General features: G+C 40.6%; 2 protein-coding genes across 5 annotated transcripts; both read left to right on the top strand.

Annotated features, from left to right (window-relative positions):
- Positions 1–3438: 3438 nt before the first annotated feature.
- On the top strand, positions 3439–9862 carry palmda (palmdelphin a). 4 transcript variants are annotated; one of them, XR_014117938.1, is made up of 9 exons: positions 3439–3576; positions 4224–4304; positions 4440–4558; positions 6060–6174; positions 6444–6468; positions 6628–6741; positions 6945–7850; positions 8205–8513; positions 9491–9862. XR_014117938.1 is itself a non-coding variant. In XM_081700377.1 (8 exons), exons 1-8 carry the CDS (start codon positions 3532–3534, stop codon positions 9550–9552), a joined length of 1494 nt encoding a protein of 497 aa, XP_081556503.1. In that variant the 5' UTR covers positions 3439–3531; the 3' UTR covers positions 9553–9862. The 4 variants fall into 4 exon arrangements, 1 of the variants encoding a protein (XP_081556503.1); XR_014117940.1 differs by having other exon boundaries at positions 6945–8513; XR_014117939.1 differs by having other exon boundaries at positions 6417–6468; positions 6945–8513.
- A 2751-nt stretch (positions 9863–12613) lies between these two features.
- On the top strand, positions 12614–19443 carry si:ch211-153l6.6 (uncharacterized). Its single transcript, XM_027026869.3, has 4 exons — positions 12614–13097; positions 15378–17436; positions 17817–17905; positions 18445–19443. The coding sequence occupies exons 1-4, from the start codon at positions 12975–12977 to the stop codon at positions 18538–18540; spliced, it is 2367 nt and encodes a 788-aa protein (XP_026882670.3). The 5' UTR covers positions 12614–12974; the 3' UTR covers positions 18541–19443.
- The last annotated feature ends 11 nt before the right edge of the window (positions 19444–19454 follow it).

The following is a 19454-nucleotide window of genomic DNA, read 5'->3' as shown; positions in this document are numbered from 1 at the left end:
TTCACTGGACTCCGCGAACTGCCGCGTGTCCGGATGATTGTGTCCGCTTTTCCCTTCAGCGGAAAACAGCATACTGGGCGCGTGACGTCATTGTGTGGTGTAGCTGGGCTGCTGCGGTCAAACTATCAGGCGATGTCACTGAGCAGCAGGCGCCGGGAGAAAACAAAATATCATTTAATCGCAGAAAGTTGTTCTCTAAAGTATAGCCTGTATAGTCTGAATACGCTTGAGGACTGCTTTAGAACAGTTACTTGTAAGCAAAATTATACAGCAATTATGTCTTCTGCAATGGTAATAGTGTTACCATAATAACAGAACTGATGTGGGCTTAGTCTAAATCTTTTGGACCAGATCACTGCCATTAAGAGGTGGATATCGATAGGCTACATGCCGCCCTCATTGTCAGTGCCGTGGTTGAATAAGCTGTGCACAGTGTTATTATTTTTGAAAATGCACAACAAAACGTAACAGTTCTTATATGCAGCTGGGTGAGCGTGACCCTCTTATAGTTGTGTTAGTTTTCAGACCGAGAGCGCGTTGTCCTGTGAACGCACGCTCTTCTCATTGGTGAAGTGCGAGATTGTCGCTCATCGCTGAATCGCCAGCCCACTTCACCTTCGCTCCCCGTTGAAATAGCAGTTGCGCTGTCTCAGACGAGCTCTTAACCGAATTAACGCCTGGCAGGTTCCTTCCGTTCGATTCTTCCACAGAACTGGTAAGAGTACCTACTTTTATACATAAAATGCATGCTATGGTAAAAGGTACTTTATTATACAGGCTGTTTGCAATAGCCTAGCCAACGGAGTGAGCATTATGTTGTTATATGTGTACATATTATTTTGATCAAACAAGTGGCGACAACCCCTTCTCAGATAATCTTTTAAGTGTGGGGAAGTCTCTCTGCGGGTGTTCCCCGTTTGAGGTTCTTGGACCCTCTCACGGCGCGCCATGATCCAGAAGATTAAATGACACGGACAATTGCAGAAACAAGAGTTGACGTTCTCACCAGAAGTGTAAATCTGTTAAAATGTGCGATCTAATATCATTAATACGCAAGAGAGTAGCTGTATATTTTCCTGCATGACATTTGTGCTCCAGTGCTAAAGTTATGAAAAACAATTAATGGAACATTGCATCTGTATATTTTTTAAGTGACCTGACCTTGGCTTTCAGCGATTCATTTACCTTTAATCGCAGTATCAAAATGTGTTTTCACTTTGTTTACACTGTGATTTGCTGTGCAACGTTTTGATGTTCTTTTTGCTAAAAAAAAAAAAAAAAAAAAAAAAAAAAAAAAAAAACTTGTAAAACAGTTTGACATGTAAAACAGATGAAGACACTTAGCAATCATTCTAACTGGTGAATTTCCTATGTTTATTACACCATTCGGCATAAACAAATTGTATGGGTCATCACATTAATTATGTTGGCGCATTTAATAATAATCCACTAGGACACTGTGTAAGTAATTTAGCAGATAATAGTAACTTTGTGCTCATCACAATTGCTGTGCACTAGCGGGTATTTGCACCGTTATTTTATTGTGACATTGAACAGATGCCGCAGGAGATTTGACACTTAAGGCACTGCTGATCAGATTAGCGCGATTTAGAAAAAAAAAAAAAGGCTCTCAGATGCCATCTTTCTTCTGGCGCTCATGTTGCTCTGTTGAACCATAGGGTGGAATACTGGTTTCCGTGTTATTTCCGATTGTCACAGAAATAAATTTTATTGTGTTATGAATTAAATAGGCATCATTAAAAAATGTAGGCATCGTTATGTGTTATTGCTTTTTCTGCCTCTTTTAAATGATAATGACCGTGGAGGTTCAAGCCCTGGTTTCACAAAAACAGAGAATTATTTCAGGCTTCTACAGAATGGTCACTTCAATCTTCATGTCCATTTCAAATGGTGTGTCAATAAATCTGGTTGTGGAGATGACATCACCTGATGGCAGACCTCAGCAGGGAAGGAGACAGGGTCACAGTATGGTGGTTTCCCCACCATAGCGCTGGGTGGCCTGCTATTTTTAGATGCAGTTTGGGCCTTCAGGAATGCAGGAAACACAAGGGTTTAGCCTCCTAATACCTCCAGCCCTGTGGCCACCGTGGCAGATTTGACACTTTGTGTGCTGTTAAAAAGCTGACATGGGAGCCTTGCTTTAATCTGGATGCAGCTAGAAGACCAGGCCTGACTGGGAATGCTGCCTGCTTTCCAATTGGATCATGCACTCATAGTTATTTGGTGTATTTATTTCCTTCCATGAGGAACACACATAGTGTAAGTACTGACATCAAGCTTGCACTTGCAAACACTGACAAAGACAATCACATTGGTTTTGATAAAGCGTGGCCTAGTGATAGCGAGGATCATCCATGTATTCCAAACTTTACATGTCAACAGACTTCATGGTCCAGTATGCTAGGTGCTTTAATTCCTTTCTGTGGTGTTATGCAATCACTGATCTGGTTGTACTTTAGCAAGACAGGCAGATCAACTGATTAATGAAACGACACTTGCCTTTAAGAAGACCTTTGTATGTTTGTTAAGGCAGGTTAAGCCATGCATATATTCCATAGAACACTTTTATTCCTTTTATAATGTTAGTCACATATGAATGTATTTAGACAAGGAGTGGTTCATGCAGTATGGTGACTTTTGGGAGAAACAGGGCCTTCTGCTGTTATGCGGGTAGCTGAATTGCAGGGTCAAGCCACTTGTTAAACGATAAGGGTGGTGTGGACAGAGACAGGATGGCTGGAGTCCGCCTTGCATTTCAAGGAAAAAAGAAAGAGGAGATGATTGGCCATTGCGCCCCCTGTTGGAACAACACAGTGCCACTCCAGTGTAGTTTTTCTGAGAAACTGCTCATACTTGTTTTTAGGATTTAGCACTGATGTAATAGCAGACTTATTAACAGAATTACAACTTGGAACTTGGAACATGCAAAATATTGAAATACTGCATGTCTAGTTATCTATCTGTCATGATATGAAATAACTTCTTTATATAGAAATATGTTTGATGCATAAAGCTTCCGGTCCTCGGGTCAGTGGTGGTTTATTGTAACAGAATGCCCCTATGAAAGGTTAAATTATGAAAGAGTGAATGATGAATGTGTGAGTGTTGAAAGCGTGCATAATGAATGGCTGCGAATGAATGATGAGCTCTTGCCTCAGACCAGACCTGGTTGTCAGCGAAACCCAACAGAGCCTGGAAGTCACCCAATCTAAGTCAGGCTAGCAAATCCTGTCAGGCGGATTATTCTGGGGAATTCTAAGCGTCACTGCTATCACTGGTGCTATTCCTGGTGTAGCATTGACGAAGGAAATGGCATGAGGTCAGTGATCTATGAACAGTTGCCGTTGTGGATCCATATCAGTTTCCACTCATGGAGCCTGACCTATGCATGGTCACTTTGCAGCCATCAGTCTGAACGGACAGGATACATGGTACAGAGGAAGTAAATAGCTGCTGTAAACTTTTAAATGTGCCTAGATATGACTTTGCTTTTTTGTTTCCAGAGTCAGCATGGAAGAGACAGAGCTGGTAAAAGTGCGGCTTCAAGCCATTACGGTAACATTACATTTACATTACATTTACATTTACGGAATTTAGCAGATGCTCTTATCCAGAGCGACTTACAAAAGTACTTTGTCATTTACTCATAGAATACATCCGAGACGGTATAGAAGGTTATATGCAATATACAAATGATATATACAAATGATCTAGAATACTGTAGAAATACAGGGATCACTGCTGATGCCTAGATGTACAAAATACATAAGGTCTCTCAAGCAATAAACAGTATAATAAACAATAAGTTCTAGAGTTTGTTAAACAACATCAGTGTAATAAACAATAAGTACTAATTTAGTCAGTCAATATGGGAGCAGGGTCAGTTGTCATTTAAATTACTCACATTACTCACTCAGCTTTTATTATTATAAAGAAAATATACTGAGTATGAAGTGTTTTTATATTTAAACTTAGTATGTGTATACTCTGAAAATCTGTGGGTTGGGGAGTTATGCATACATACAAATAAAGAATTTAATATTTAATATTGGACAAATATATTTCTATTACTCTGATAAGGTAGCTTTGTAAGTAACAACTCAAGAACACTGATGGTAAGAACAGAGGTGGACTAACAGATTGCTAAACCTTTCCTTTAAGGATCTGTTTGTCATTTAACTATTTTTTATATTTGTCTGTAGAGTAAGAGAAGAATCCAGGAGGATATTGCTTTGAAGCGACAAGAGATTGACAGGGAGAAGCTAAAACTTCAACACCTCAAGGTACCTTCTGTCTTTTACTGAATGGCAGATGTGTAATGTCTTTGTAGAAGGCTGCATGGTTGGAATTTAGGCAGAAATAGAGACTATTGTATAATTCATTGAGGATGCAAGACAATATACCTTTCTGTCAAACAGAAAAAGTCCATGAGGGACCTTTGGCTCATGGGTGACACGAGATCTGCTAATGTCCAGGAGGTCCAGAAAGCTCAGGAGGTGGTCCAACAGACCAAACTACTGCAGAGCAATATTCATCGGTATGTGAACTTTCTCAACCAGAGCTTTTTGCTGTAATATCTTTTGACCGATTTAAGCAAAATTGTTTTGAAGCTATTTAGAAATAATAAAAAGTATATCAGTCTTGAGTGCAGGTCATGAACTGTTGTGTCATTACAGTTTTGGTTTGGTCACACATGACATGTTAATGTTAAAACTAACATTTTCAGTTTGTTGGTGCCAGGTATATATTGACTTTGTCTTCTTCCTGTTGTGGCAGGAAGTGAGGGCAGTAGTGCAAATGAACTCTAGTGTCCTACTGATCACAGTTACATTATTCCCAACTTTTAAGGATAGGTTTGCTGTTTTTCAAACCAAATCTTATTATTAAAATTGTTTTCCCATTGCTTATAATCAGGCAGAGCACAACCTTTTTAATAGTGTGAATACTGAGAGATTGGTTCCTGATCTGTAGCTTCTCACTAGGCCCTGCTTAAAAACACATTGTCTGTGCTTTACCAAAGAATTATGCCAACAATGCTTTGTATCAGGTTTTATTGACTTTATTTTGCATTTCAATAAATCCATTATCTTGGCTACCACTGTGTCAGAAGTAGGAGTTACACCAATGTGATATAATTATTCAAAACGTTTTTCTGAATAAACACATGAAGACACATAATGATACTGTGTGTTTCTGGCATTTGAAATGGAGATTTATTAGGAATGTGGCTTCACCACACCAAATGGCAAAAGCATTAATTCACTCGAATTACTTGTGATATATATTCTTCTAACACTACAAAATAAGACTCCAAAGGTATGGTCCCTAATAGAATCAAATATCCTCATATGCAATGACAATTCATCCCAACTCATCTTATTTACAAAGATATTCTAATAAAGCAATAATGGGAAATCGTCTTAGGCAAATAAATGTAAAGCCATTAATGGCATTCTGAACAGCAGTCTGTTGCTGATGAAGGCATTTGGAGACCACTGTATTATAGGTAGTCATGGTTTCATGTCAGCGAATAAGAATGAAGTATGAGGCAAGAGAGGTGCAAAGACCTATTAGTCATCTGGTCTATATTTGGGAATGTACTGTACTGTAGTTTTGAGTACCAGAGCTGACAAATACTGGTGTTTGTCTCATTTGTGATGAATTTGTGAAATTGCTGCGATAGATGATAAGACGGTGAAGTCCACGGCACGAATGTCTCAATCTGGTGAGAGTGAACTCGTACACCATCAAATATTTACTCAGATTATGTTTGTCATCTTGCAGACAACCTCATGCTAGTGACCCACTAGCTGTTGCTAGTTTTTTGGGACATTGCCACCATCACAGTTTTAGTAAATGCCAGGGACATTTGAGAGAAGCAATGCCAACCGGCTGACTTACTGGCATCCTAGTGTGCCCTCCTGCTTTACCAGAACCCAGCTGCTGTGCCACACGGAATTGTGAGATGCATGGAGCCAGCCACATAGCCATCCAACAGCAAATTTGTCACATGACCAATGGTCTTCTGTGTCCTGTAGGATAGAGAAAGAAATAGAGGCTCTGGAGCAAGAAGAGCTTAACATCTCTACAAATGAAGGTCTAATTCTAAAGAGGCTGAAATCCATTGAGAAGTCAACAGAGGAAATAATTAAGGTAGTCAATGATTACATTTCTGCATGTTGCATTCTGAAATATAGTTTCTAACAATGCAATTTCGCTTGAAATAATTTCCAAAAAGCAGTTCTGTTTTTTGAACAGAATAGAGTTGAATGAAAGATAAAGATTTGAGTACTCTTCATATAAAGATGAGTAGTGTTAAATCATGGTATTAAAAGATACAGACAAATCAGTGGTATCTTAATTAAAACATGCCATATTTGTTCACAATTTAACAGAAAATTCAAAATTATGTCTCCTTCCAGGCAGCAAATGCAAATTTTAATTCAGGTAAGGGAACACGATCGCAAAATTAGGCATCTGTTTAAGTGGTGCCTTTTGAAATAAGCCTACTGTTAGCTATATTGCTCAACTTTGGGGTGGGGTTGTCAAATGTTTTTTTTTGTCAACTTTTTCTTTATTTTTATTTATTTTTTTTTATTAAAACAGAGACAGCACCTGTTTACACAGGAAATCCAGAAATGGGAAAGTTATATACATCTTTAAACCTGAAGAAACAACCAACCCCAGATTCAGGAGCCCAAACTGACCAACACAAACCTGGTGAAAACTGAATTATAAATGGATGATCAATGGTTCAGTTGATTAATTTGCTGATGGATTCAGTTGCATCAGAGATTATATCAGAAGTTATACTAGAAAAGTGTATATCTGCAACTTGTTTTTTGAAGAGGTTGGACCTCATTATGTAGAGACATCGCTTTCTCTTCCTGTCAATCTTTGCATTGTCTCTCTTTCTCACACAGCCTTGTTTGCCATGGAGATCAATGTGCAGAAGGACCTGCGCACGGGCCAATCCCATGTCCTCTCCTTCTCAACTGTGTCCCCTCAAGAGCTTCAGCAGAGGGGTATCAAGGTGTACGATGACGGTCGCAAGTCAGTGTTTGCACTCCGCTCTGATGCCAGCCAGCGTAGTGGCAATGGAGTGGCTGAGCTCAGTGCCAGGGAGGTGGAGGATCTCCTCAAGCAGGCAACCAAGATGAAAAAGAGGCCCCAGGGACACAGTAGTGAGCCTTCATCCCCAATGAACTACAGCTGCTCACTGGTCCACAGCATGCCTCACATACACCACGCTAGTCACCACACCAGTGGCTGTCCTGAGCCTTGTGTGGTGGATAAGACTACATGGCCTGAATTGAGAAGAGACAGAGGTGTGCAGTATCCAGGACAGGAGCTTCATGGACCTGCTCATATGTTCCAACCTTATGATGGAGAGACCCAGTTTTATCACATCAACAATGGGAACAGCCATGGTCATGAGATGTATCGAGCAGGTCCAAGACATGGATGTGGGCCATGTTATGACCTCAGAGACACACAAAGGGGAGCTCTGTGTGTGGACCCTGATATGACCAACTGGCCTCCCTCATCCTGCAGTGACAACTCCAAGCCCATGATCCTAAACACTCTACCCTCAGATGAGCCAGTCACCATGATCTTCATGGGCTATCAGCCCACTGACAATGACCACCAGAGCTCCAAGGGCTCCATTCGGGCTGAGCTTGTCGTTATCGGTGAGGGTGAAGAAGACCCCAGCCCCTGTGCTGCTTCATATCACCACTCATCTGTTGGCCTGCACCAGAACCGCAACACCAACAACACCACCCCACGGCAGGATTCAGAGGGCGCTTTGAGCAACCCACCAGCCACAGGTAGCAAAAAGACCAGCAAGGTCAAAAGGCGATGCTGCTGCATGCTGATGTAGCACCCAGTGTCAGTTCTTTCACTAACTGCTTTGCCTGTCCTTCAGCTGTTGTCATGGCTGCAGTTTCTCCCAAGTGCTTCCTCTGTGTGGCATGCTGGGTAGTAGCCACAGTGATATCAGACACTTTGCCTTGCTCTCTGCTGTCTTGTGCTGCCAGATTCACTTGTTTTGTGTTTTCCCAAGCTGTCTATTCTTTTAGCTGTCAATTAAGCTTTTTCTTTGGTTAGTATAGTCACAGTGTGACACATCTGAGTAAATACATTATATGTAAATGTGTATCTTTTCCCCATTGTGGCATGAGGAAAAGCATGCTGTTTTTCACAGGTGGATGACATCAATTGTTTACAACATGCAAACAAAATTGATTGTCGCAAAATTTTCTGTTTATAAACAGAAGGATAAACAAAGCACCAGGTATACAAATTCTATAGAACTTTGGGTTTTCTTTTAATTAAATGAAAGTGGCATTCTCTACATTCTCTGTCCATTATTTCAGGCTAACCACATGTGTGAGAAGTTTTGAAACTTTGTTATTAATCTTCTCTCTGTTGCAGTGTGTTTTGTATGGCAACTATCCTCTGTCCTCTTTGAACTTGTAGTCATAAACATGGTAGGAGCAGCAATTTTCCATATTATCCCTGCTATCATAACCTGCCTTATACATGTTAATATTTGTGTGTGTGGGGGGGGGGGGTGCCGTGTGCTGTGATTTTTATAATAAATTTGACTGAATATGGAAGATTTTTTTCTTTTGAAGTGACAAGCATAATGTTATAATTTCATAAGATATGAAAGCAAAAATATACCAGTATTTAACATAATCATGTAAAATAAAATAATGGTGGGAAGTTGTAAAAAAGAAGTTTAGAAGAAGCTGACTGTAATTATTTTTGATGCAGTTGTTTTAAGATGGCTTTCTCGATGTCCCACAACAAATGCTGCATTTAAACAGAAGCAGATTTCAGGCTACTATTATCGTAATAATCTCCAGACATTAAGTTCTGTAAGCATTATGAGATGTGGTGCATAAAATGGTGCAGTCTAATTGAGTGGCTAGTTGTGTAGGTGGTAGAATATTCATGCTTAAATGGGGCATGTACTTCCCAAGCCAATCCACTTCTCCCACATCAATCCATCAACCTAACACACACACACACACACACACACACACACACACACACACACACACACACACACACAGACAAAGAGAGAGAGAATTCCCAGGCAGGGCTTCTCTGATTTAAGAATCTTTGAAGAAGGCTAGGTTTGGTTTAGAATCCTCTCAATGCACTCTTATATAAGTGATCTTGATTACATTATTATGAATGACTGGCTGCTAAAGACAAATGCCATCAATTCAGGTGATCTATTTTATTTTTAACAGCACATGCTGGCACAAAGCATGCTAGAAGAACAGAACAGAAGGGGTCAGCACAAAAATACTGCCCTCCAGCTGCTGGCCACCTCCATTGTAGCACCATTACAGGGCACTCTGGAATTTCTTCTCTAAATCTCCCCCACAGTGCATGTCAAAGTGAATGGCTGCTGGCAGAAAGCTGAATCAACCACCCTCTCCCATTTCCACAGCTTCCTGGATGGACACAAGGACCCAGGAGCAAAGCACCTGGAGCCTGGGTGACCAGCTCTGAGATGCCGAAGAGAAGACGACGACTAACTGCAGAACTAAAAAGAAGCACCAGTCATGGAAGAAGCAAGACTGTATATTTTATGCTGAAGATGTTAACTGATAGCATTATAACCTTGACCAGGATCTTTTAGGAGCTAAATCTGAAATAAATATACATAATTCACACATTTTCTCTCTATCTCTCTCTCTCTCTCTCTCTCACACACACACACACACACACACACACACACACACACACACATATATATATATACAGAGAGAGAGAGAGAGAGAGAGAGAGAGAGAGAGAGAGAGAGAGAGAGAAAGAGAGAAAATTCATAATTTTACAGGATGTCCTGTTTCTCTGGAAACCTTGGGTACTTCTCTACAATTTTGAATATATATATATATATATATATATATATATATATACATATATATATATATATATATATATATATATACAGTTTTAACTCCCCAAAAATCAATCATTACTTAAGTCATCCTGACAAGGGGTTTTAGAGGTACTTAAAGTGAATGAGGAGCTGGAGCAAACAGCTTAAACCTTCGTGTTTAGCTAAAGGAAGTACTTAGGGTGTAGCTTTGCCTTGCCATGCTCTTTACAAGTGCCTTTCTGCTGCTGTGACTTTTGACTTTACTGTCAGTTGTTTTTGATGCTATTGTAAACAGCACTTTTGATACATACCAATGAACTGTTTCAAAATTAAAGCTGCCATTGACATGTACACATGTAACGTCTACCATAGACTAGTTAATGACTAATGTTTGCTATGAATCTGTTTTTCAAAAGACAAAAAATTTCAAAATGAATAACTTAATCTTGAGTGGTTAAAATTTACCATACATTAAACCTTTACCCACAAGAGAATACTTTCATGGATTTGGCCATCTCATCTTATTTTCCATGGCTGTCTATATATGTATATAAGGCTTTTTCAATACCTTAAACATACATCTTTCACACATTAGTGTTGTAATTAAAGCTATGCATATGAGAGTACAAAGTCATGTGTGAATATCGCATACGAAATCGTCCAAGGATGACATCAGCATTGCGCTATCCTTGCCACTCAGTCACTCCTTGATCAGCTGATCTTCACTGGGGTGACATAAGCAGCTGTCTTAACCACAGGTGACTCCACTGACCCTGTGCCGTGCTTGGCCTCATTTTGTCTAGCTATCAATTGTTTTCCAACACAAGCTTCCCCTCTGTGGGATTAGTTCACTGCTTTGACATGAGATGTGGTAGAGGAAGGATCTCTCATGGACACTGAGCCTAAAGGTTATATCCCTAAACCCATAACGTAAGCATGAAGAAAACAATAAAACAATAAAAATAAAAAACTATGTTTAGTGCCAGACCAAATCTTCTCTAAATGAGTGTTGCATTTAACACATTAAAGTGAAGCAATAAATTAAATCTGTGCCTTTCGATATGCTAAGTTTGTATGCATATTATAGCTTCTGTAAGATTCATTCACAAATCGTTTTGACATATTCTCTCTTTAGTGTGTGTGTGTGGGTGTGTGTTTGTGTGTGTGTGTGTGTGTGTGTGTGTGTGTGTGTGTGTGTGTGTGTGTGTGTGTGTGTGTGTGAAAATATTCATATGCACATGCACATATGTGTGTGTCACCGAAGCTGCCAGGCTGCCATTGGTTGATTCGCACACGCTCAATCAGGATGTATTGTTCTGTAGCGATGGTCACATGCTCACAGTCACACACAGGCAGACTGAAGTAGCCTACCTCTGAGCCAGCCAAACTCCCATCATCCTACAGTTACGGTAAGTGTACCCAGCAAAAATACATTATTTGTTTTTAAAAATTGCCTATAATTACACTTTTGCAATTATGCTGTACCATGCCACATCTGTCCTGTCTCAGGGCCAGGGAGTGAGTCAATGTTCAGCTTCTGATGGAGAAAGCAGCATAGTGCTAAGGCTCCCTCTCCACAGCATGGGCGAACAGTCAGCAGAGCTGTTTGTAAGGAGCACTGTGCAAATGGTGTGTGCCTGTGGGAGGGAGCTGAGAAACCAGTGGACATAAAAAGGTATTGTGTGTGTGTGTGTGTGTGTGTGTGTGTGTGTGTGTGTGTGTGTGTGTGTGTGTGTGTGTGTGTGTGTGTGTGTGTGTGTGTGTGTGTGTTTGTGTGTGTGTGTGTGTGCGTTTGGGCATGCTGATCTTCACTCAAATGTGTGGGATGATGGTGTGAGAAAAAAAACAGCAGAGCTCAAAGTTGTCAAGAGCAACCAACAAGCCTTACAGGAGCAAGCAAATAGAACAGGCATAACAATCTGTCATTTATATACAAATTGTCTATTGTGAATGATAGATCTTCCATGATCAGCAATCGTTAATCTACAGTTCTGGTAGAACAGTTTTGAGATGTGTCTGCAGCTCACAGGTTCACACCAAATGACTGGTCTTGGGAACGCCTGTGCACTCAAGAGAGATGGGCAGTGGAAAGATGGAAAATGTGGAAAATGACCATATGTTTAGTTGAGTCTATTGAAAGGATGTGTGATTTTTGAATTAGAACTGCTTGTTTAAAGACAAAATACACCATCAATTTGATGTGTATGTTCAGTCACTTCAGTAAATTTTGTACAGCTGTAATAAGAAAATATGATTGGTTTTGTTCAAAACCAATCTGCATAGATACCTGGAGCCTAAATGTAGTTCAATTTGTTAAAATGTTTCATGAATACATTTGCTGAATTTAGTTCACTGTTTTTATGATGCAGCGATTATGCCTATGAGACGTTCAAGGGTAGGGCTCATTCTGTTCCCTATTTTCTTCAGTGGTCCATGACAGATCCAGGGAATTTGGGGTTTTGTTAACATTTATTGAGTTTTGTGGGATTCTGCCAGCATAGGAGAGTTAAGGTTTAATTCCCAACAGGGACTTGAAATGAAAGCTCATCTTTCTCCAAGCACAATGTGACCCAAACCTGTCGCTTTGCTGTCAATCAAAGTGAAATTACTAGTGCCCGACAGGTATTTATCTCTACCTAAATGAAATTATATGATCCAGAGAAATGCATTTCCCCCTCATCAAAAACGCTTTACACGAAGATAGTTGTCTGAACGATTTTACACAGAGTGACCTTGGTCAAAGAATTGTCTTTAAACTGAAAGTACGTGGGCACGACCAAGCGTTCAATAGATGCCGTTAAAGGTGTGGGCGACCAGGGGGCGAACGCAAGAGCTTCTGTTGGATGGTGCACTGCCGACGTGCTTGCAGCTCCAACGCGCGCAGAACGCCAACGGGAAGCGCGACGATAGAGCTGGTTCGCTGGAGATTTCTGCCAATACCCATTCAATCCGCTCTACTTCACTGCTGACTGATCGATAGGCGCGAAGAGGACTCTGCCTCGCCGCGATCTCGTGAACTTGATCCTTTCCCCCATTCAAGTTCAACCATATGAATTACTCGCGACGTGTTGGCGCTTGGTTATTCGCACTGCCTTTTCGCTTCGTTCGAGCATGTGTGTATTGCGGTAGATTGGAGATGATATCCGTTTGGCTCCTGTTTTTAAAGCTACTGGTAGGTACCACGCTGCTAAAAAATATTATTTATCTGTTGCATCCTTCCTGCTATGGCAAATCTCTGCATGCGCGAAACACGGAAAGAGGCTGATGCGGAGATGTAGGCGCGCATGCGGTGGCCCAGCATACTTGACTGAATATCTGACGCCCAAAAGCTTCCGCGGGAACATGCTTTATTGAGCCAGACGAACATCTCCGCATGTTCCTTATCAAGATTCTTTCGTGAAGTGACAAATATAAATCCTTTTGCACCTTCATTGCATTAATGTTTCGTTTTTTACGCAGGGCGTCTGCTTTGACTCTGAACAACAGAGCAAATATGTATTTAAGATGGCCAGATCCATGTTAATATAAAAATACTATATTAATATTTTTGGACTGATGCTATTGGACTGGTGGCTATCCTGAGCTGAGTTTGCTGTATTGAGCTTTCCAGATTTATCATCAGAATAAAATTAAGGGGTGTTGGGGTAGGGATTATTGCGAATATTAACTCTGATGGATTTTCACATGAATTGACAGAAAAGAGCGACTTCATTTCACTGTTTGTGGAGCTATGATTGGGTATTGGCCAATGACATCACAGCGGTGTCTCCGGCACGTTGCTTTGGGTGAGAGGACGTTGCACAGAAAGCGAGAGTTCGATTTCCAAAATCATCGAGTCTTATTTTTGGTGAATGGTGGTCACACAATCAGCAGTCTGACAGAAGAGCATATGACGCCTTTTTAATTCAATAACGCAACCAAATTTAGCCTGTATTCTTGCACAATTGAATGCGCAGTTATCCCATATAATACCAACCAAATGAACAATCTGGCTAGTACTCTAACTGAACCAAAATATTCTGCTAGTTTCATAGTCATATAGTTATTTTTTAATTATAAGCAAGGCTGCTTGACGCCCTTCATTCACTATGATAAAGTGTTTCTAAGCAACCATTTCTTGCTGCTTCAATGCCATGTAAAAAAAAAAAAAAAAAAAAAAAAAAAAAACCTCACCAAATATGTTCCTTGGCAAAATAGAGTTATAGTACTCTTTATGGTCTTGGAACTATGAACAGTTTTGTTTCTTTGATTCACTACATTAATTGCAACCTATATATTATTTATAAATATGAATTGAAATTAAATACTTTTGATTATTTAAATGAAAGCATTTTGGTAGAATAATGTTATGGTGATTACTCTTGTGATATTGAAGGCTGATCAGGAAATTAATCACAATCAATAAGACTAACTCCAGATAAGACTGTAAACTACGATGGAAAGGACCATGGAGGGAAGTCTGAACAATGCCACTTAAGGCATTGGAAGAAAATTTGGTTCAAGTATCATAAGATAGTAAGATATCAGAAGTGTTGACTTTGAAAAAGTCAACTAGCAGAACACTATTGCTGCTTTGTGACATCTGTTGTAAAAAGTGTTACATAAATAAATGTAACAATTGTGCAGAACACTACTGAGATTTCTTGCATTTAGAATCAATGTCTGCAATTAAACAGGAGTGGTCTTTGCAACTAATTTAAATACAAAGGAGAAGAATGGAGTCTGCATGTAAACTGCAGATTTGCGTAGTGCAAACAGAGTGCACAAACCAACTTAATTACAAAAGAATTGTAGAAAAAGAGCTGTGACATTAAAGAATCTTCTTAAGCATATGAAAATGTATGAATTTGTGAGGCTTCAATGCAGTGTTTTAATCTGGACTCAAATCACTTCCACTTGGGCAGAATACCCTGTCTCCTTTATTTTCTCTCTCTCTCTCTCTCTCTCTCTCTCTCTCTCTCTCTCTCTCTCTCTCTCTATCTATCTATCTATTATGTCTATATCAATATTTTCTCATGTTGCAACACTTCTGTGACATATCGCATGGAAGTCCCAGGATAGATTAAATGTCCTTATGTAAACATATTTATCTTTCATATCCACTTAGCTTTATGGCCAATAAAAAAAGCATTTAATGTGGATTCTTATCCCATTAAGAGATTCCATGCTTGGTATGAAACCTGTCTAGTGGTGATTTGCCCTATCAAAAATTTCCACCCACATCTTGTCTTGTGGTGTGACGAATGGTGCGGCTCAATGAAATTAAAGTGACATGGTGCAATTTCACTAAAATGGCATAAGACAGTCTGTCCACCTACTTAAACCCTCAAGTCAGCCCTCAGTTATCAGAGTGAAGGGGGCATGCTGTTTTGTAATAGTTTTGATGCTCTACATTTTCCCCATTTTTGCATCTCCATGAATCTAAATACATTTTTCAATCTAACTCTCATAGCGAGCCACTACTGGTGTGAAAAGGCCAAATGGGAGTGAAATAAACGAAGGGAGAAAAGACTCTTTAAATCAGCAGCAAAAAGAGCAAAAATACCTATCTGAGTCTGTCACCATGGAGACTGGCCAGCTTACAGAAAGGGCTGATGTAAAAGATTGTAAAACAGATCCTGAGGTTGTGGAAGAGGAGAAAATCCAGCAGGGCAGTGGGGATGAAGTAGAATGCACCAACATAAATTTCCCCGAATGTCCAGATACTGAAAAGAGCAGCTCCCCGATCACAGAGCAATACAAAGGGAACGGCATGCCTGGCAAATCTGAGAGCTCCTGTGAAACCAACAGAAGTGCAAACCCTCAGGAGGACACCATGGTAAATGAGACTGAAAGAGAGGTGGCATGTGTCAGAGAATGTGTGCCACCTCCGGAGCCTGACACAGAGCAGAGAGCCCAGAGTCAGTCAGTGGAAGGGGAAGGCAACCATCCATGTCCTCTTGGTGCCAAGGAGTCAGAGCACAAAGAACTACAGGAGAGTCTGAAAATAATAGAAGAGACTGTGCTGGAGCAGCAAATTGGAGGTTTAGATGTTTCTGATGTCTCCACAGAATTGTGCCACGACAATGAGCGAGATGATCTGAGCGAGTGTCTGCAGGTGGAGATGGCCATTGTTTCCTCAGACAGTGAAGCTGAAGAGCAGTGGAAGTCTGTGTTTTCTCGTGTCGTTGATGAAGAGGAAAGCAGTGATATTGTAGGACCAGATATGTCACATGACAGTGAAGAGACAAGCAACCTAGACCATGCAGCCGAGGAACACAGTAACACCCTATCGCAGAGCAAATGTGAACCTGAAGATGAAGCACTAGTGACAACAGCAGAAAGCGATGATATTCTGGAACAACCTGAAAGTCTCATAGAATGCGAGTCAGAAGACAACCAGTATGAGATGGTGATGCACTACAGCAGCTTGTCCAAGATCCCAGGGGACGATGAGGGTCTCAGACAAAGTGCCAAGCATGGCCTGCAGCGCTTGTCTGCCTCAACCTCCGAGCTGGACAGGGAGTTGCCACAGGACCACAGAGTGATTGAGGAGTCAAAGAGTGAGAACGTCAGCTCAGAGCACCTGGACTTCAGGACAACCAGGCAGCAGTGGAGGAGGATGGAGGAGGAGAGCAAGAGCCAGCTGCATCAGCCCACTGCGAGGCGTGGCAACTGCCAGGGCACACACAGCACCATGTACACACCTGTGCGTAACCTGGAGAGACCCAAGCGTGACCCAGAACCAGAAGGCCTAAGCCTTGGAGACTACCAGTATACCCAGTTCAGCCCATGCTCCGAGGACTCAGGAATGGATGACACAAGTTACAGGTCTCAGTATGATGAGCCCGAGACTCCAGTCGAGAGGGCAATTCGCGAAACTATGGAACGAGAGGAAAGTTTCCGAAGGGAGCGGGCCATGTCAAGACCGTCCTCTGGTGACACTGTCCAGGGCAAACCCAGATCATTGACTCTCTTGACAGGCAGGTCAGAGCCAGAGGATAGACGAAGGATGTATAACACACCGGAGGACAGGTGCAGGTCACAGAGATCCCCCAGCTCCAAAACACCAACCTTCTCCATCACCACATCGCCATCATCGCGATCGTCCTACCATGAGATGGTGGCTAACAATGTCATCATTCTCGAGCCAGATTCATATCCTGCAAGCCCGAGGCACAAGGGCAAAGGCCTTCTCTCACCCGGGTCAAACAGGTGTGCCAAATGGTCCTCGGACATGTCCAACGTCATCATACTGGAAACATCCAATCTCATTATCCGTAGTGCCTCAGAATTCTGCCTGAACACTATGTGCCATGAGCCTCAGGAGAGCACATTCCACAAAAACCCCTTCTTCAAGCTGAGATCACGCAGCACCCAGTCACTGGTGGACCAGGAGATCAAGGTGGTCAGGCAGAGAGAAGAGGAGTTCAAGAGACAGAGGGCACAGCTGTACAACCGAGAGAAATACGACACCATTCTGGTGTCTCCAAATTTACTCTCACAGGAGAAATTCACCTATGACAGAGCAGGTATGAGATTTCCAGATTGGCTCCTCAGTTATTCTCAGACAACTCAAATATTACAGCATCTAGTTATTGCATTTTACCTGCTGCAACTTCTGTAACTGTTTAGAATAATCTCAGCTATTTCCATTGAACATTTTGTGAGTGTTATGAAAAATTCACTATTCAGTCTAATGAGTAATTTCATGTACTGAAGTCATTATTAAAGTCAGTATTAAAAACCTAAAAGACAATATTAAATGAAAGCCAGTTATTTTTGTGAATCACACACAGCCATAATTTACCTTTCAGCCATGTAGACCCATTTGGGTCACTGCTGCCAAAGAATCCTAACGGCCTGTGGGATGTGGAGGTAAATGAAAAGTCACTATTTTATATTTTTGTAGGAGAGATACCTGCGAAATGCAAGTCCTCCCCTTCCTCCCCCTCCAAGATACGCAAAATGGACCGTTCTGCCTTGTCATGTGATCAGAAGGTAGAGCACGTTTAACAATGTTTTGTTTTTTTTCTTACGGTCACAAATTATGTGTGCTAATGTGTGTAATCTGTTCAACTGGATGAAGAGTCCAGCGATTCGCAGATTCTCCAGTTTGTTATTCTAACATATTTCATAGACGCATTTAAGCAAGTTTGACTTTGTGGAGGTGGCATGATTGTACACAAAAAGATACTGTGAAAAATAATATGAGAAATATTGTGAGAAATAATGATTCAAAATCAGTAAATCACATTTCCGCATTAACACTGTGACACCCCTTTCTCAGTCAGGCTGACGGAGTACTCCATATGGACCTTAGCTTATGCCAGGGATTTCAGACTGGCTGTGTCTCAAAACATATCAATCAGTCTTGTATTTTTGCCCTGCAGCAGTTTGACACTCCCTGCTTCTGCCAACATTTTACACAGCACACCCTACTGTCTCCCAACCACTTTAGGTGTGCTTTTGAACTTTGCACATTTCACCTTGAAACTGCTCATGGAATGTAGTTTTACTGGTGAAACTTTCTCCTCTAGTTCCCCGAAGCCCATTACACTGGAGTGAGGCGGAAGAGTGCCCTGGTCCAGAGATGGGAAGCAGGGATCTTCGCAAATCATCAGCCACAGGACTGAACGATGACACCACACAGCACACGCATTCATCTATTCAGATAATCAGAATTCATGAAACTCTATGATCATGAAACACAGCACAGGCATTCAGCTATTCAGAATTCAGTTACTTGAAGTGAGGCTGCTGTGCTGTTCACCTTTTAACGTATTTTAATGTATTGTTTTAAGTCATATAAATGCACCTCTATTAATTTCATACTATATTTTCTCCTCTATAAATTTTTAAATATGACAAAAAGCACAGTTTATAAAATCGCACTGCATTCTGAAAAAAAAGAAGAAAAAACAAATTTTATTATTCTGATTTCAGCTATTTGTAAATGAATGATCTGCACTATTTGAATAATTAATGTAAACTTTGAAATAATGATTCTATAAATTTATCTTAGATTATTTCCCGCAAGTGACTTCATTTATGGAATGTAAAACGTAAATAGTCCTATCAAAGCCAATGAAATGATCCCACATGCAGACTTATGAGATATTTATTTGATGCAGCAGTCAAAGGTACATGCTCAAGAATTTAACAAATACAAAGCACACCTCTGGTACTCTGTCAATGCTTGGACCATAGTTCATTTTGGCTTTTTAAATTTTTAGCTTCAGTGTTGATCCATTTAATCCTGAAATATAAACTTGTGCATTTTGCACTGAATGTTTTGTTTGGTGAACTGTTTCAACATTCTTGTTATCAGAAATGACTATTGCCTGCTAAATATGACATCATTCATTTTTGTGAGCAAATGATTACAGAATAAAACTATGTAGTTGTTCATATTTATTATTATTATTTAGTTTGTTGCAGGTGGTAAATTAATTCTCAGCTTGATATTTTTTTTCCTTTACAGTATCTTCCCAATACAGCATATTCATTTGAAATAAAGAGATATCAATTACTGAAAATGATTTCTGTT

This window comes from Electrophorus electricus, chromosome 17, assembly GCF_041902795.1.
Source record: "Electrophorus electricus isolate QZ-2024a chromosome 17, ASM4190279v1, whole genome shotgun sequence".
In the NCBI taxonomy this organism is placed as follows: Eukaryota; Metazoa; Chordata; class Actinopteri; order Gymnotiformes; family Gymnotidae; genus Electrophorus; species Electrophorus electricus.
Note: the sequence above shows the minus strand (reverse complement) of the source record. Positions and strands in the feature narration are given on the sequence as shown.

Bases quoted from the DNA above. Each gene is read 5' to 3' on its own strand.
- palmda (XM_081700377.1), top strand. From the start codon at position 3,532: ATGGAAGAGACAGAGCTGGTAAAAGTGCGGCTTCAAGCCATTACG. The intron at 6,175-6,416 runs GTAGTCAATGAT...ACAATTTAACAG, and splicing joins CAACAGAGGAAATAATTAAG to AAAATTCAAAATTATGTCTC. The intron at 6,469-6,627 runs GTAAGGGAACAC...TTATTAAAACAG, and splicing joins AAATGCAAATTTTAATTCAG to AGACAGCACCTGTTTACACA.
- si:ch211-153l6.6 (XM_027026869.3), top strand. From the start codon at position 12,975: ATGAATTACTCGCGACGTGTTGGCGCTTGGTTATTCGCACTGCCTTTT. The intron at 17,437-17,816 runs GTATGAGATTTC...ATATTTTTGTAG, and splicing joins ATTCACCTATGACAGAGCAG to GAGAGATACCTGCGAAATGC. The intron at 17,906-18,444 runs GTAGAGCACGTT...TTTCTCCTCTAG, and splicing joins CCTTGTCATGTGATCAGAAG to TTCCCCGAAGCCCATTACAC.